Raw genomic sequence first — 19536 nt, forward strand, 5'->3', positions numbered from 1 at the left:
GTTACAATTTCGTGTATCTACAATGGGATTAAATGCTAGAGATCACGAAAGTCATCCTGAATTTTATCGACATATTTTAGACGGCGACAAGCGCGACGAGTTCTTCATCGGTCGCGATAATGGTAACGTGCTGCTTGCAAAGAAGCTGGATTGGGAAACCCAAAATTTTTACAACCTTACGATCGGCGTAACCGACGGCGTGCACACGACGCTGACACAGCTACTCGTTACAGTGATCGACATCAACGATCACCGACCAGAATTTACTGAGACCACATATCGCGTCGACATCTCAGAGAATGTCGAAAAGGGCGAGAGAATCCTGCAATTGCACGCGACCGATGAGGACGAGGATAAGAAGGTCTTCTACAGCCTGCACGCGGCACAGACTCAGGCCTCACTTGAGATCTTCCACGTGGACTCGGTTTTGGGATCGATTACGTTGAACGAGCATCTCGATCGGGAGACCATCGAGGAGCACGTCCTGACGGTGATGGTCAAGGATCAGGGCACGCCAGCCAAGCGCAACTACGCTCGAGTAATCGTCACCGTGCACGACCACAACGATCACGCGCCCGAGTTTATCAGCGAGATCATTCAGGGAAAGATATACGAGAGCTCGCCGGTTGGAACAGCGGTGGTACAGGTATGTGCGATTGATCGGGATCGTGGAGAGAACGCCAAGATTACATACTCGATTACGTCCGGGAATGTCGGCAACGTGTTCACCATCGATCCGGATCTCGGTTTTATCCGCGTCGCACGCGAGCTCGACCTCAGCATCTCCTCCGAATACATCCTTCTCGTGAAGGCGACCGATCACGGTTCTCCCGCGTTGGCGAACACCGTGCCGGTACATGTGATGGTGACAATGGCAGACAATGCGCCGCCGCGCTTCATCCAGAAGGAGCTGTCCGCGGAGATATATGAGAATCAACAGCTTGGCACGTACGTGAAACACGTGGAGGCGCGGAGTACGTCGTCGTTACAGTTCGAGATTGTGCGCGGCAATCGCGATGACACCTTCTTCGTGAATCCGAGCACCGGCGTGATAGTCATCAAGAATGAGCTGGACTACGAGAAAACTAAATTCTTCAATTTGACGGTGTCGGCTACAAATATGGCCGGCGCTTCGGCCACCTGCAATGTCATCATTCACGTGCTTGACAGGAATGACAACGCGCCGCGTTTCCTGCAGGCTCAATACAGTGGCGAGATCAGCGAAGGTGCTAACATCGGTTCCCTTGTGTTGACCAACACGAGCGCACCATTAGTCATCAAGGCCGAAGATGCGGATTCTGAGTTAAACGCGCTGCTTAATTATGATATTGTCGAGGATCTACCACGAAAGTACTTCCACATAGATTCCAGCACCGGTGCCATACGCACAGTCATGTTGCTAGACCACGAGACTATACCGATGTTCTCGTTTCATGTAAAGGTCTCAGATTTAGGTAAGCCAAAGCTCTCATCCGAGACCACTGCCAAAGTGATGATAGCTGTGACAGATGTTAACGATTGTCCGCCCAAGTTCTCCAAGACTGATTACAATGTCACGCTTCTGCTGCCGACGTATAAGAACGTCGCTGTCACTCGGGTGAACGCCGTGGATCCTGACAGCTCCGAGGGAGCCGCGTTGAGGTACGTGCTGCAGAAACATCAGTAGGCTTTCTAGTTGTCAAAATCCTTGTTTTGTATTTGGTATTAAATGCACTCTTAGTTTATAATTTATAATAATGACTGCATTTCGTTGCACACTGTTTTTATATTATTGGAAGGATAAATTTGCAGATTAAAAAAAAAATATTTTTATAATCACACTTCTTCAATATCATAACGTTTTCGACTACAGTAGATTTAAATTAATTAATCTGAAATTTTTATTACATTATTAATATTCTCAGTTCACTTTTTGCATCTGACTTACTTGATGAATAATGCGTTTTATACTTATCTAGATATGACATCATCGATGGGAATAAAGCTCACACCTTTGATATAGATGCCCAGAGCGGCATTATTACGGTCCATAATCCCGATCGTATGAAGAAGAACTATCTTCTCCACGTGCGAGTGTCAGACGGCAAGTATTCGAGCGTGGCGCAGGTGAACGTGATGGTAGAAAAATCGGAGAATTCCGGTTTGATCTTCCAAAAGAATGTCTATGAAGGTGCCATTTTGGAGAATTCCACGAAGATTACAACCGTAGTGGTAGTAAACGTCCTTGGTAGTTCATTGAATGAGCACATTATATTCAGCATTCTTAATCCCACCGACATGTTTGTCATTGGACCAACTTCCGGAGCGATCAGGACCAACGGCATACGATTCGATCGAGAAGTGTGCGATCACTACGAATTAATCGTCGAGGCGAAAAGCCATCCGCCGGATCGAGAGAAACCCAGGGTAGCTCACGTCATAGTGAACGTCACTATACTTGACATCAACGACAATTGTCCGATGTTCGTTAATTTACCTTACTATGCTGTAGTTTCCGTCGATGCTCAAAAAGGCGACGTCATTACAAAGGTAGAGAGATTTCTCAATACATGAGAAATGATGTACTTTTCTTTTCAATCTTCACTTTGGTTTTGTATATACGAGTACCAAATGTTTTTATTATCATCCAGGTTCATGCGATAGACATGGATAGTGGCGATAATGGCGAAGTGAGATATGAATTGAAAAAGGGTCACGGGGAACTCTTCAAGGTGTGCCGGAAAACCGGTGAAATATCATTAAAGCAGAATCTTGAAGGTCACAATCGCGAATACCAGCTTACGATCGCCGCGTACGACGGCGGTAAGTTTGTTAAATCCAAAGTCAATAACTCGCTTTCCGCTCGATCCCATTTTAAATGAGCTTCTAAATATGATTGCAGGAATAACGCCTTGCTCCATTGAGGTGCCAGTCAACGTGAAGGTGATAGATCGTTCGATGCCGGTATTTGACAAGCAATTCTATACGGATAGCGTGCTCGAGAGTATAGAAGTGCATTCACCTCTGGCGTTATCCATTCAAGCTGAGTCACCTCTAAATCGCAAACTCATATACAGCATTACTAAGGGCAATGATTTTGAGGAGTTTGCCCTGGACTTCAATACGGGTAAGTAAAATACGCAACACAGATTCTCAGGCATGCCCTATCAGATGACAAACAAAAAATCTAGATTGGTAAATAATTTCGTATGAGATAGCGTAACGTTGTAAAATTGTATGGTACAGTGACAAAATAGAAACGTATAAGAATTGGCGATGTTATTATTTCTTATTAACTGTGCAACAAGAAATATCAAACCAAGTTTATTTAAAGATTTTCTTGGTCGACAATGGTGAAAACGTTCCATATTCAGAGCTTTTAATTAAAGATATAAACCTTACAGTAAAGTGAATATTACGTTGATCAGACAGTTGGACCGGATTCGTAAAACATTCCCGGTTTTATTTCATAACTTGGCTATGGGACTTACACTATTCAAACTACAGAAGGATTTCTTATGATATACTGCTAGTATGGCTATACTTAGTAAACTCGTCAGTTTTGCTGCATTATGGTAGTTGGTTACTAAGTTCTAATCGTATAACAATATTGGTGAAATTAGGGGAAAATGGGGAAAGAAACATAATATTTTTAATTTGTTATAATGTTAATCATTAAAAATTAGACATTTTTCGACACATTTTAAAATTTAAACCGATTTTAGCGCCGATTCTACGTTTTATTATCTTATTATATATATATTTTTTTTTAATTATATTTGAATCTTTCCAATGAATCTAATTTTTCATTTACGTATGTACTTTTAGTAGTTGTTTGTATTTACGGTTATTTTTCATAGATTGTTATATTGTATACGGATTATGATACTTGTTCCATATGTATTTCTTACAACTGCTTGTGTCTGGAAACTAGAAATTAAAGTCTTGTTGTATCTCCCTGTTTCGCAGCCCCTGACAGTAACAATGGTCCTTGTGAGTATAAAAAAGATTCTAGTTCTATCGGTCTATGCTGTGTTGCTATGCTATATTACACACCGCTCTGTGTTCATGCACGATATAATATCATAGGCAAATCGCTGCAGTTGGGTCGAACAGATTGAAACAATGCGCGAGCAACGAAATTGAATTTGGCTAAATCTGAGATTCAATAACTAAATCGGGAGCGGCTTGTATTCCGACTCGATAGCATCGAATGCAATATAGAACTTCCAGATTTGAATTTCTTGCTTGTTCTTAATTCGGAGATATCTTTATATATCTGTGTGATTCTACTCCCCGGAAATATCTTTTTATAAACTTTCAAAGAACGATGTCAGTCATTTCTAGAATCACATTTAAACAATTAATTGTTGTTATACTCAATATGAAATCGCAGTTTTAATCTTCAATCTTCAGTGGAGAATGTAATTAATAGTTTAAAATATGTATATGCTTATCAATTGCTGCAACGCTTGATTGAATTTCCAATTAACATTTTGATCGATGCAAATTATTCAATTATCTTATGCAATTACCATAACAACACGACGACACGTACTATCTATTCTCTCTTGCATAGTAATATTAATATACATGTATAGTGTTTCTGAAATGGTACTAAGAATAAAATAATCTTTATGAAAAGTTAAGGGAAAATATGAAATAAAAATCTCTTATTTGAACTTTGTATTTTTATAAAGGAACATTCCATTTTTTTCAGTTATATTTATCACTTCAGAAATCATGCATATTTACTGTTCTACAACAAAATTCGTCAATCATCTTTATAAAATTTGCATAGGATGCACTTAATTTTCCAAAATAATATATATATGGCACGTTTAGACTTATATATATATACTTTTTTTCACGTATACCCTGATTTCTACCAATTAATTTTTATTCTATTGCCGTTCTATTGCCCGTAACACTTTATTAAATTGCACTTTATATAATCGCACGATACTATGCCACAGTAAAAATAACAATAAACATTCCTAGTTATTGATATTTGCTAACTTATGGCGTAAGCTTATTGCACGTACTCGTCGAAAGCTAACCTTACAAAGATGGAGTTTCCCGAGCTTTTCTAATTTAAAAAGATTATAATATCTGCTTTGGAGGGAGGCTCTTTCTTTCATCTATAAACCGCTTTAGTGTGCACCATTTACAAAATTAATTTTGTTCCCGCTCTCCCTGTTTTTCCGCGATCGTAATCTGGGCGGGTCTCATTAAATTGTAATCGCGATGGAATTACATGAAACCGGCTTGGAGCACAATAGCTGCTTACATGCACTATCGTTCCATGATTCGAGGCCAGTCTAGACACATCATAAATATTTTGCCTGGATGTGAACGTGCGACCCACCCATTTTCATTTTCTTCGCGAGATTTCAATAGCTTCAATCTGTTCGCATGTCATGCCTGCATCTTACGCAAGATAAATCAGAATTTATTCCATTTTCCAGATTATTTCGAAATTAATTTAATAAGAGTCGCTATCAAAGCAATATACTCGCAATATGAAATTTCGATATTTACTTCTCAAGAGGTGCAGGCATTATCACAGGCATTAGCGAATCATGAAATCTGGACGTTTTATGTGTTTACCACATTACTGCATTCATTCGCGACTTCTAGTGTCTACAGATCCGTCGAATTTATATCGCAAAAATATACGTATATTTTCACAATTCTGAATTCACCGCTAATTACAAAATCGAAATGGCGATGATACAAAAGCTAAATAGAGTCAAAATGTCTGTAAATATATTATTTCTTTAATTTACGAATTATTATTATCACACGAAACACCTTGTGTAGGCTCACATTGGCAATTTTCCTTAAGTTTTTATTGTTAAATTTTGGAGCCTTTTGATTTCTTTCACATTATCATCATTTCTAATCTAAATAGAGTACATTAATTTCTCATACGCACTCGCTTTCAATCGCTCTTGGTAAGAACACGCTCCTTTGACGGATACGTAGACACACCGCTGCATTGTATGTGCTTTGGGTCTACAATCTTCTCTTCGTATAAATCAGGTGTAATCTATGTGGTGGATGAACTGGATTATGAGCAAAAGAAGCAGTATGAGCTGACTGTGCGCGCCACCGACAGTGTATCAGGCGTTTACGCGGAGGTACTCGTCAGCATCCTCGTCCTGGACGTGAACGATTGCCCGCCCGAATTCACGCAGGATTCCTACAATATCTCGGTGTCGGAGGCGGCGGTATTTGGGACCCCTGTCCTGCGAGTGAGCTCCAGAGACAATGACACAGGTAAGTAAAACGTAAAACAAATTTAAACTTCGTATTGAAAATCGATTATATTTCCTTCGGTCTTATACGTAATGGATAAAATTTGGAAAAAAATTGATATTTTTATCATATACATATTTATTTTTGCACAGGCATCAATCAACAAGTTCGTTACGCTATTCAAAATGACACTGAAGACAGCACGGATCTTTTCCACATCGACCCTGATGAGGGCGTGATATTTCTAAAGCGATCTTTGGATCATGAGAATCACGAGTCCCATCACTTCACCGTGATTGCCATGGACCGCGGCGTGCCAAGCTTGTCGAGTACGGCGCACGTCTGGATGAGCGTGATCGATATGAACGACAACCCGCCCAAGTTCGAGCAGCCCTCATACACCTGTTTCCTATCGGAGCATGCCGAACGTGGCCAATTCGTGACAGTGGTCACAGCCAGCGATCCCGATTACGTCGATGAGAAGCTAACGTACACCATCGTAGGTGGGAATGAACAGCAGACATACAATATCGACCAGTCGACCGGCATCATCTCGCTGATAAATATGCAGAACTTTGGCGAGCAAAAGCTCAGCATGCTCAACGTATCCGTCACCGACGGCGTCTACACCAGCTTCACCCGCGTCAAGATCGAGATCCTGCCCGCGAACAGGCACAATCCGAAATTCCCGAACCCGATAGTCGAGGTAACCGTCCTGGAGAACCAACTGCCTGGTAGACTGGTCACCAGCGTGCTGGCCGTGGACGAAGACTTCGGCGAGTATGGTACGGTGACATACGCGATAATGTCGGAGATGATGAAGGAGATATTTGAGATAAACAAGCTCACCGGTGAGATAGTAACACGTAAGAAGCTTGATCGGGAGGAACAGAAGCGCTATGAAATACCAGTTATGGCGACGGACGGCGGCGGTAGATCCGGATTCGTGATGGTGCGAGTTAAGATTGGCGATGAGAACGATAATGCGCCGGTATTCCTACTTAGAGAATACAAAGCGACCATTCAGGGCAATCTGTCCCTGAATACACCCTTCCTAAAAATTAGGGCACAAGACGCGGATGAGGATGAGGCAGCCAAGATCGTTTATTCCATCTACGAACCGCAAACGTCACCAGCTAGATCTCTACTTGGTATAAATCCCGATACAGGATCTCTTTATCTGCAAAAGAGTGCTATGCCGTGGGGTAAGAGATATATTTATTTTACCTTTATACTATAAGCAAAATAAATGGGATCAATACGATCCGTCTTGTTAGAGATTTTATGTAACAAATAAATATTTGTTATACTTTTAGAAAACCAATTGTTCGAGCTCTTTATTCGTGCGGAGGACAAAGGCTTAACTACGCATCATGCCGATGTACCGCTAAGTATCTACATAATGGGTTCCCACGATGTCCCACCTCTATTCGAGCGAAAAGAAGATAAATTCTTTGTAAGAGAGGACTCTTCCGTCGGCACGCCGATCACAAAACTCAAGACCGTCACAAACAGCACTGTAACATATCGCATAGTATCCGGCGATGAAGATAACCCACTCTTTACGATTGACTCTCACGGGCAGATTACTCTAGCAAGACCATTGGATCGAGAATTGAAAGACAGTCATTTAATCGGGGTTCTCGCTGAAACGGATTCTAGTCCGCCGCTCACAGCTCTCGCTGAGATCACTCTTCAGGTACTGGATGAGAATGATCACGCGCCAAAATTCGAAAGCAATCCCTATGCGATTAGTTTGGCCGAAAACATCGAGGAGGGGACGTCGATACTCAAAGTTATTGCGCACGATAAAGATCTTGGTAGCAACGGCGAGGTGCGTTACTCCTTTGGATCTGACATAGGAGAATTAGCGAACGTTTTTACAGTGGACGCTTATACCGGTTGGATATCAACATTGGTACAACTCGACAAGGAAAAGCAGCCGGAATATAAGTTTCAGGTAACATAAATACATAAGTATATTCCAAATGTATCTAAAAATAGAATATGTATATATATAGTAATTCCTTTTTTTCAGGTGGTTGCTACTGACAATGGAAATCCGAAACACTTCGCGAGGACGTCAGTACACGTCAAGTTAAAAGATTATAACGATAATGCGCCCGCATTCGTTGACGATCGTTATGAGGCTACGGTGAACGAAGACGCTTTACCAGGAACAGTTGTGGTAAAACTGGTCACCGTCGATAAAGACACAGACGTCAACACACCGATAGAATTTTATATAACGTCAGGCGATTCTAGATCGCAATTTCAAATCAGGTCTACCGGCGAAGTGTACGTGGCAAAATCCTTGGACAGAGAGACTATTGATCGTTACGAGCTTCAAATCGTTGGTACAGATGGAAAATACGTTTTTGAGACAAAAGTGACGGTGCAAGTCTTGGATGTCAACGATAATCCACCATATTGCCTCAGATACCGTTACAGAGAGATACTTTCCGAGGGCTCGCATCCTGGTGCCTATGTCTTGACTGTATTAGCCACCGATTACGACGACGAGCCAAATGCTAAACTACGATTTTATTTAACCGGCGACAATAATGACAAATTTTCGTTAGATAAGGAAACCGGCGTGTTGAAAACCGTCGGACAGCTTGATCGAGAGACTCAAGCCAAGTATTCCTTGACAGCCCACGTGCAGGATCGAGATAAACCTACTTGGGAATGTTCATCGCAACTGGAGATTCTCGTTTCCGATCTCAATGATAACGCGCCGAAATTCACTATGTCAACTTACAGCAGCACTTTGCCCGAAGACGTGGAAATCGGCACGTTAGTAACGAAGGTACACGCTACGGACGACGATATCGGTATCAATCGGAAGATCCGATATGAATTTATTGATTCAGCGGATGGTCACTTTCTCATCGCAGCTGATAGTGGAATAGTCACGCTGGCTAAACCATTGGATAGAGAAACGAAGGCCATGTACAATGTTACTATTCAGGCGCTTGATCAGGGCACCCCTCAGTTAATGGGGATCGCATCTCTCATCGTTAACGTGCAGGACATCAATGATAATCCGCCGGAATTCGCTTCTAAACTTTACTTCGCGAAGGTACCTGAGATCTACGCGGTTGGTACCGAAGTGGCACGAGTGCTCGCCACCTCAAAGGATACAGGAGTGAACGCTGATATATATTACTCGATTGTCGGTGGCAATGAGCATAAGAAATTCCAAATAGACGCCAAGACCGGCATTTTAACCATCTCCGAACAGCTGGACTATGAACGGGCTCGCGATTATTTCCTCACTATCCAAGCTATTGACGGAGGCATTCCGCCGCTGAGCAATCACGCTACTGTCAATATTACTGTCACCGACAGCAATGATAACGCGCCGATTTTCAGCGAAGTTTCATACAGAGCCTTTGTGAGAGAAGATGCAAAAACGGGAGAAAGAGTTACACAAGTGAGTTTCTCAGTTATTATTTGCACTTCTATCATAATGTTTCTCAAAGAGACAATAGGGCTATTCTTTTTAGCTAAACTGCTTGCACGGTTCATCTTTTTTCTTTTTCTCTACAACGTAAAGAGAAAAGGAAGAAAGATGAAGATGCAAGAACTTTAACTAAAAAGAACAGATCTAATACTGCGGCCTATTATTTTGTTATCCTTGTGTTTGTGTTGTGTGTGTGTGTGTGTGTTGGATTAGGATTTATTTTTAGTTCTTATTATAGTAGAATAATATTTTTCACAAAAAATTCTTATATATATAGAACAAGAATTCAAGAATTGAATTCAATTTCTTTTCATTTCTTGTTTGTAACTATAATATTACAATGACTTTAACTAAAGATTGCTGTAAGAATATTTATATTATGTAACATATACATACAAAATAACAAATAGATACACAAAATCATAAATAATTGTTAATAGAAAATCCATCTTACGTAATGCGAAACTATTTGTCTCGTTAAAACATTTTATTTTATTGATGTTTCAGGTTTACGCGAACGATTTAGATAGCGAGGAGAATGGCAATGTGTCGTATTATATAGAACGTGGCGACAGACAGAAGCAATTCTCCATTGACAGAAAAACTGGACAGATAGCTGTCGCCGCATCATTGGACCGAGAAGAAGTTAGTATCAAATACAATTCACATAACAGATACAAACATAAACGAAATATTCCAATAAACGTTTTATCTTTTTCTTTTAGATTGCAAGCTATGTGTTAGAAGTTCATGCACGTGATAATGGTATACCGATGCTCTCGAGCTTTGTGATGGTGAACATCGAAGTTCTGGATGCGAACGATAATCCGCCGTTATTTTCTATGCCAAATTATACAGCTGTTGTACAGGAAGACAAACCACTCGGTCATACGGTTTTACAATTTGTAGTCACAGACGCGGACATTGAACCGAATGCTGACCCGTACACCTTTGATTTCCGTTCCGGGAACGAGGGAGATGCATTTCGGCTAGAGCAGGACGGTACTCTGCGAACAGCGACGAAGTTTAACAACAGAGTAAAAGATAAATATGTGCTACATGTTCGGGTGTTCGATAACGGCAGTCCCCCATTGTACTCGGATGCGTGGGTTGTAATCAAGGTGATCGAGGAATCGCAATATCCACCAGTAATCACACCTCTCGAAGTGATTATCAATTCTTACATGGACGAGTATCCCGGTGGTATTATTGGGAAAGTCCACGCAACCGATCAAGATCAGTACGATACGCTTCTCTTCAGTTTGATACCATCCTCGCCGATTCCAAGCACCGATCTCTTCCAAATAGATAAGATTGATGGTACATTAGTGGCCCTGCCTAGACTTGACGTAGGCGAGTACAGGATAAACATTAGCGTGACGGATAGCAAGTTCCATTCGTACTCTGTTGTAAAAGTTAACGTCGATCTAGTGACCGACAAAATGCTCGAGAGTTCGGTAATCGTGAGATTTCGAGAAGTCAGCCCAGAGGATTTCATGCTGAGTCATCGCAAGGGTTTCGTCAGAACTGTTCGCAACGCGATGAATTGCCGTCTTAAGGATATCGTCATTATCAGTGTACAGCCGTCAACTGATGAAGCGAACTTAATCAAGTCACGGGCGATTCGCCAGGCAGTACACAACGATCTCGACCTTCTATTTGCTGTGAAGAAAGCGGCGAGTTCTGCGGGTTTATCAGGTTTCTATGCGTCAGAGAGCATACGCGAGGCATTGAACCAACACGTGGAGGAACTGGAGGAGTCGACAAAGTTAGTCGTCGAAGAGATCGTTCGGTTCAAGTGCAACAAAGGTTACTGCTTTTACGGTGACTGCCAAGACAAAATCACTCTCGATCCTACGCAAATAACGCCCGTGTCCACTGATGTGACGAGCTTCGTGTCACCGCGACACAAACATAAAATGGAATGTAATTGCAAGGAAGGATATGCCGGCAATCACTGTGAAGTGGTAGTCAACGAATGTGCCAGGGATCCCTGTCCTCTGTTCAAAGTTTGCGTGCCGGACTCCTCCATTCAAGGATACTCGTGCCAGTGTCCTGAGGGATATGCCGGTCAGACCTGCGATATAGATATTTCCAAGTGCCACGATGAGTCGTGTTACATTCCGCGAAATCCCATATCTTTTAGCGGCAAGAGTTATGCGCGCTACAAGATCGACAAAGCGCTAATACGACAAACGATCGAAGATCGTCTCAGCTTATCCTTGAGAATCAGAACGATGCAGCCTACTGGCAATCTCATGTACGCGGCCGGCAAAGTGGACTATAATATTCTGGAGATCGTTAATGGCGTGATGCAGTATAAATTCGATCTGGGTAGCGGCGAGGGATTGGTCAGAGTGAGCAGCGTGTACGTGAGTGATGGCCAATGGCATGAGATTCAGCTGGAGCGAGAAAGCAATAGCGCCCGACTGACTGTAGATGGAAAACACATTGCTCATGGTTCGGCGCCTGGTATCAATGATATTCTGAATCTGCAGTCGGACGATTTATATTTAGGCGCTGAAGTGAGGCAACATCCATCGATTATCGGCTTCGAAGACGTGCAGCGCGGTTTCGTTGGCTGTATGGACGACGTTAGGATCTCTCGGATATCTGTGCCATTGCACATGAGCGGTGCTAGTAGCGTGGCGATCCTCAAGCGATTCGCCAATGTTGAGTTTAGCTGTGACACGGCAACCATCCTGGTACCGCCGGGTGTCTGCGGTTCACAGCCGTGTCAAAATGGCGGTACTTGCAAGGACACGGGCAGCGACAACTATGAGTGTCAGTGTCACAGCCGGTTCGCCGGTTTAGCTTGCGAGATCGATACGGATCCATGCGCTTCATCGCCCTGTCTCTACGGCGGCCGTTGCAAGATCGTGCCGGAGGGCGGTGATTACGTCTGCGAGTGCGTCGGGCCGAGTCTGAGTGGCAAACGTTGCGAATTTGGTAGATACTGCAGCCCGAATCCGTGCAGTCACGGCGGTGTGTGCGAGGAGGGAAACAACGGTCCGATCTGCAAGTGCCAAGGCTTCACAGGTGATCGCTGTGAGACCGACGTAAATGAATGCGACGCAAGTCCGTGCACGAATGGCGGCACCTGCGTGAACGAAATCGGCACGTACAGATGTATCTGTCCACCGAATATGACCGGCTTGAACTGCGGCAATCCGGCCTTCTCTACGCCCATCATATCCAACCACTTAAACATTCCATGGGAGTACCTCATGTGGATTGGCATCGCGGTGCTGCTCAACATCCTGCTCATCGTCATATTCGTCGCTTTCTGGCGGATGCGGACGAAGAGAACCAGAACGCGTGCCAACAATATTAACAATGAGACACGGAAGCAAATGGTCTTGAATTCCGCGAGGCCAAACGAGCACGAGTTCAAGCGCAGTTCAAAACTGAGCAATCTGGAAGTCATACAGGTACTATTATTGTTACGTTTAGATTAACTATTCTCATTATCAGACGTATTATAAAAGCATGAGCTCTCCAACTTGTATAGTATATCTGAAAAATTCCTAGACAAAAATTCTAAAAAAAAATCAACGAATTTAGATATTAGTTTTTATTTATAGCAGACTTTTTCGTAATTCCCTTCTCTCTTGACACACGCAATAGAGCGATTATGTAATGATTGGAAACTATTATAATGCTCCTTTTCCGGAATCGCCTTTAATAGTTTACGCATTCCATTATTTTAAATCGCTGGTACATCGTTAAGACACTCCTTTTAGGCGCAATTTTAGGAAATAAAAGAAAAGTCTACTAGGGCCAAATCAGGTAAATGCGAGGATCACTGTCTTCGTTTGGCCAAAAGTTATGAAACAATTGCGTCTAAAAGAAGAATTTTTCGATAGTGTACCAGTGATCCAAGATATATAACGGAACGCATCAGATAAAAACGGTTTCGGAATAGAAGTATTATAACAGTTTCCAATCATTGTACCGCCGTCAATTGCATGTGTTAAGAGGGGAGAGAACTATGTAGAAGCATAATATAAATAAAAGCTAATATCTGAATTCGTTGATTTTTTAGAATGTTTGTCTGGAAGTTTTTCAGACGTACTATGTGCATTTATTTGAAGGCATTATTTTAATATCTACACGATGAGAAACTTCAAGAGATTTAATTTAATAACTCACGATTATGATATAATGCCTTCAGTTCTTTGTGGTATATAATGCTATTTAGTAATCGACATTAACGCTGTTTTATTTTTCATTTGCAATCGTTTGATTTGCCCGCGTGATACATTTCCCCTCATCGCGACGTCGATCCCATTTAAGGTCTACGTGTAATTCTTCTTTTTACAGAGAGAACCTCCCCAATGTCCTCCCAGACCCGCCTCCTACACTCCAAGCTCGAACAACGAGCCTGCCACGTATGGTAACTCGGCAGCGGTGGCTCTAAATAACTTGGACACCCTGCGCAGCTACGGTAGCGCGGGCGATGAACTAGAGAACTTTCCGCCTGATTATCTACGAAATCTAAATCGCAGCACTCCCATACCACCCCCGTCCCTGACCCTTGCTAACCCGGTCGGCGGAAATGCAACTGGCAGCGACACGGACAGTCTACACAAGCCCACCTGGCAGGAACAGATGCAGCTAGCCTCCTTCATAACCGACACTACCAAAATCAAGAATGGTGAGTGGTCCACCGCGTCAATGAAAGAGGAATTACCCTCTTGGCTCCGTCCGGTAGCTTCTTACTTTTGATTTCGCTTGTGGCATGCAATCGTAAGAGGTGGAGCACTAGGTTCTTCCTCATTCTTATCTCTCCTCGACGAAACCTTCCCTTAATTTTTCTCGCTCTTTTTCTGTCTTTTCTCTCTCATTGCGACCTTTCTATCATTGGCGTAGCCGATTATTCTATTAACACCAGCGTGTTTCATATTGTGTGCACTAACAGACCTGAAACGAGCGAGCCCAGTGGTACCAGAGCTGACCACTGGAGGACTTCTACTAAACTCTTCTCGACGGACACCTCATGCGGTTGGGTCTTCCGTCACCTCCGTCACGTCCATCGAGGATGATCCTCGCATCGTCGGCGGTAAGTCGAGACAGCCCGCTCGTATGGCTCGAGATAGAGAGTATCCTCCGAATCGTATATCGTCTCTTAAAAATTAAAGATGTTTTAATGTAAGCATTAAATTTTGCAGACGTAACAGTAAAATGTAGAAAAATTAAAAATACATCATCGACGGCTATTAATAAAACTCTACAAATTCACCAGAAGCTGCTGTAGCCAAAGTGCGATCTTAGGATACTCGGTATACTTTGGGTCTTCGCTTTTTCGCTTGTACTATCTCAATCGAGTGCTATTATTTGCCCTCGCACTATTTCTACCTTTTACTTCACCGCACAACACTATGCCGCATCGCATGTAGCGTGTCGGAGTACAGTCGTTGTCTGCAATGCTTTTAGGGTATCACTGGGACTGCTCAGACTGGGTTAGGCCGAGTCAGAATCCCTTGCCCAACATCACGGAGGTACCCGGCAGCGAGGTCCCAGACTCGTCCAGTTTCCATAGCAATGAGAGTAATGAGTCTAATACTCATCAACTACCATTGAGTAAGTACATGATGGTGCCGAAGTACGCGGATAGACCGAAGCGGATAGACCGTGCGAGAGCGTGCTTCTACGATTGCGACGCGGATATCTGTGAATGCCCATTGATTTACCTTTTCCTGCATTAGCATGATTAGTGTAATATTGATGTTTGACAGCTTTAATTTTAGTAACGTCATAAGTATTGAGTTTGATAGCAAACTTGTCACAAAAATTTAGTAGTTTTATTGACACGCATCCTATAATAAAAATTATAGAACCTAAAGTGATGTATTTAATGCCGTCTTAACATTGTAATATATAACAATATAATAATGAATTTATAATAATAGGGACTAACGAATTAGTACCATAATTAATCACGTTAATATTTATGCATGACAAGAAATATGATATATCATGTCATATACGTATTAATTTATTATTTCGCTAACAACATTAATTATGGCAATTTGTAAAACTTTCTTAAACAATATATAGTATGGAAATATATAGAAATATATGTAACATCTGTTATAGTGCATGGTCCAATAGATCCAACGAGGGACATTGAGACGTTAAACGAAGATCAAGAATCGGAATATGTCGGCGACTCCGAATGCGGGACCGAGTTTTCGGAGCAATATCATTGCGCGGAGACGCAGCGTCTGAATCCTCTCGATAGCGGCGGTGAGGGAGAGTACAAATACAAGAGCTCTGAGAGCTATCTGCGTCACCCGAACTCATATCTGCCGCATTATAATATTCACACCGACACCGAGAACGAGACGAATCCGCTCAACGGCCGTCTTAGCACCCTCGAGTCCGACGAGGAAGAAGAAGATGACGTAGTGCCTTATGGTTTTCCGAGCACCCGCCGTAACCGATGCCACAAGGTGATTGAAGAGGACGAGATTGGATCCGTCATCACCACACTGGAAGAAAGGAATTCGCTATTGGGCGGCGCAACCAGCAACAGCGATCTTTCCACGAATCTGTGCGAGATCGACGATTCCGAGTACGAGATCACGGATCAGAAGAGCAACGGACGCTTGTGGTTGTCGGGGAACGGCATCACGCAGACCTCAGTGTGACGAACGGTGGTGCCGAAGTACGCGGATAGACCGAAGCGTGCGAAAGCGTGTTTCTCCGTGCTTCTACGATTGAGACGCGCGGATATCTGTGAATATGCAATTTTGTACATAGAGTGTTATATCGTCATAGAGAAGTAAGACAGTCTGTACAGGCAGCTATGAAATAAGGAATCCGTTTATGCGAACCACCGGCGTGTTCTGGACGCACGTCGCGCATGTGATGTATACCGTTACGGAAATACATCGCACCTTAAATCTCCTCCTACTTAGGTAGAGTTCAAGAATCAGTGTACTTAATCCTGCAAACTCATCGCGAATAGTTATATGTCTTACAGTTGCAAGCAGTGCGTACGTTGCGTATGTCCATATCAGAATCGATGAACAAATTTAGACAGCTTCTATTTTATTTTATCAATATTATATACATATATGTTTTGTTATAATATATAGACTATTTCGTGAAAAAACTGATAAACTTATAGAATGTATTCTAGAATTTATTCTAAGCAAAAAATTTATACACGCGCGCGCGCATACACACACACACACACATTCTATAGATCAATTTGGCTTATAATAAATGTTACCAAAACATAGACAATTTATTAACATTGTAACAAACAAAAAATACTAAACATTTATATTATTTTTATGTGAATATTCTTTTGATCACATTAATTCTTTAAAATATCTACTTTCTTAGAATACATTTTTAGAAATTTGTTGGTTTCCTCGCGGAACATCCTATATACAAACAAATGAAATCGAAAATATAGATCAATGTAATTTTATGACTTGGTGGTAAAAAGATATTTGAACATATAATTTTCGTATGTTTTCTACTTCCAAGCCATGTTTCTTCTTCCATTTGGAAGATGTTAATATTCTATAAATACAAATTATTTGCTTCATCAAGAAGAAAGATACATGATTACATATTACAGAACGCTATACACTGCACGCATTCTTAATATTGTTTTTTTTTTTTCACGATAATTGAAAATATTTCTTTCGACTCTACCAAGGAGATGAGATTTATTAGAGAAAAATAGATTGTGTCAACTATGACTACATTTACACGCGTAAGAAATGATCTTGAATAAGAAAAAGAGAATTCATTACTCGAGAAAAGTAAAGTTAATCACGACAGTGTCGTCAGACCAATGACTATTGTTTAATGACCTATCGTTTAAATTTAACATATTAATCCAACAACTATAATTCCAGTGCAAAAGATACATAGGTACATTTATGTATTTTTACTATTTGCTAACTGACTTTATTTTGGTTACATATAAATGAACCGACGGACTACTTAATAATGCATATATTAAGTAAGAAGTAGCAGATTAGCGTGTAAGTAAATGGACTCTAGTGAAAAAGAAGAACAGCCTCCTCCGTGTTACGGAGCAAATATGTGTACGATTGTGCACGTGTTTATGCACAGGTTAATAGTTAAAAAAATATGAAATATTTTTACTGTGATGATAATAATGTTTATACGATGATCAAATACTATAACTTGTATCATAATAATTGCAATGTTAATTACCCAACGTTTTATAACAAATTTAAGAAGAAACAAAGAAGAGCGATGGAAGGGGCGATGCCTCCTCCGTGTATACGTAAGCTAAGTCAACGTTCCGTTTATTTAACTTTTTTCTCCCTTTTATCTCTTTATTTAGTCACCATCAGTACGACCGATAAATTTGCATACATGGTGCTACTATTTACATTTACATCACGCTTTATCGTCTATCTACTCTTTAATAAGACTGCTCAGCGGTGCGAGGTAATTCACCTCATTGCGCCCTTTACCAATCTGCCATTCGCATCTCATGTATTCTTCATTATAAGAACTCCATATAATATTATATAATGGAATACTTTTTAAAACTGCGAATTAATTCTTAATGCCATACAAGCAATGCATTTCCTTCGATTAATTTGATAAAGGAAATAGAAGAATCAAGGAACACTTTATTAATGTCTAAGATTTTTTTACTCATTGTCACTTTCATTTAGAATACTTTTTTGTTAATGGATATTGTAGCGGCAGCTTATATTTGGGTGAGGTATACATGTTCATTTATATACGTAGAATTTTGTTGAGAAATTCGATTTTATGTTCCTGTTCTGTAAAGGATGCTAGCTATCCTGCGTGTTTTAGTAGGATATATTAGCGAATCATATTACTAATAATGATAAACAGGGTGATTTTTATGTTGACCAAGAGCAAACGCATCGTCTCTCGTCCTCATATAAGTTAAAGTCAACTGTGCTTCTACTTTCTGAAATTTTAGAGAATTACATATTAAGATTCGTATAACATTTTTTAATAATTTTACATTAGTACCGTATGAGAGAAAGTAAAGAGAACAAAATTGATTCCGCCAGTTGCAAATTCGATAAAAATTATAAGCGATATAAAATTTCAGTCAGTAATGATATATCAGTAATGATAATCACAATATGGAGCACGGATAAATATTATATAACACATTTAGATTAGTTTTATTTAAAAAAAAAGAAACGATGAAGCACATTGGTCAAAGACTGTAAAGTAGAAAATATGGATGTGACAGCGAATTTTTTATAAATAGTATATGAATCATTTAGTGATTTTATAAAAATTGCAAAAACCATCTTTTAAAATTTTCCAAGTGATAAATTAATAACATTAAAATTATAAATTTCTTTTATAGTTAGTATGGAATTGATTGAAAGCGTACATAAATGGTTTGTATATATAATTTTTTTAGTAAATTATTTATTACTTCAGGCCTACTACTGGCGAGTTATGTTCTCAAAAAATTACGAAAGTAAGGAATAAATAATTTTATCAAATATTTATGTATTTTATATAAAATAATTTTATAAAATTATTTATTGCTTGCCATTTGAACAGTTTGAGTGTACAACTTTTAGAACCATGGGTTATGAAAAAAAAAACATGGAAAACATGGGTACAATTTCTAAATTCGCCATAACATCTAGCCCTGCTAATAGAATACATATCGATATCACGAAATCTCTTAAGAAAACGAGGAACTTGACTTGTTATTATTGTAAGGCTATAATTAATTTGTACAAGAACAACCTATTGTAATAAAGAAACCAATCTTGCCTACAATAAGTTATATTTTATTCGTAGTTTTAACAATATATTTTTATTAA

At 40.6% G+C, this 19536-nt stretch overlaps 1 protein-coding gene across 1 annotated transcript in view; it reads left to right on the plus strand.

Moving 5' to 3' along the window:
• The window catches only part of LOC108761849 (fat-like cadherin-related tumor suppressor homolog), a gene marked incomplete at its 5' end in the record, with an annotated part of 60704 nt that extends 43800 nt beyond the window's left edge, over positions 1-16904 (plus strand). The window contains 15 exons of the mRNA XM_018508608.1: positions 81-1641; positions 1959-2529; positions 2631-2802; positions 2882-3106; positions 3949-3972; positions 6025-6261; positions 6393-7445; positions 7557-8200; positions 8279-9676; positions 10214-10351; positions 10432-13137; positions 14030-14363; positions 14628-14768; positions 15143-15289; positions 15806-16904. Of these exons, the coding sequence (XP_018364110.1) occupies positions 81-1641; positions 1959-2529; positions 2631-2802; positions 2882-3106; positions 3949-3972; positions 6025-6261; positions 6393-7445; positions 7557-8200; positions 8279-9676; positions 10214-10351; positions 10432-13137; positions 14030-14363; positions 14628-14768; positions 15143-15289; positions 15806-16359 (9905 nt within the window). The remainder of the gene's footprint in view (positions 1-80; positions 1642-1958; positions 2530-2630; positions 2803-2881; positions 3107-3948; positions 3973-6024; positions 6262-6392; positions 7446-7556; positions 8201-8278; positions 9677-10213; positions 10352-10431; positions 13138-14029; positions 14364-14627; positions 14769-15142; positions 15290-15805) is intronic.
• Positions 16905-19536: the final 2632 nt, after the last annotated feature.

The sequence above is a fragment of the Trachymyrmex cornetzi genome, unplaced genomic scaffold (genome assembly GCF_001594075.2).
Source record: "Trachymyrmex cornetzi isolate Tcor2-1 unplaced genomic scaffold, Tcor1.1 scaffold270, whole genome shotgun sequence".
Lineage (NCBI taxonomy): Eukaryota > Metazoa > Arthropoda > Insecta > Hymenoptera > Formicidae > Trachymyrmex > Trachymyrmex cornetzi.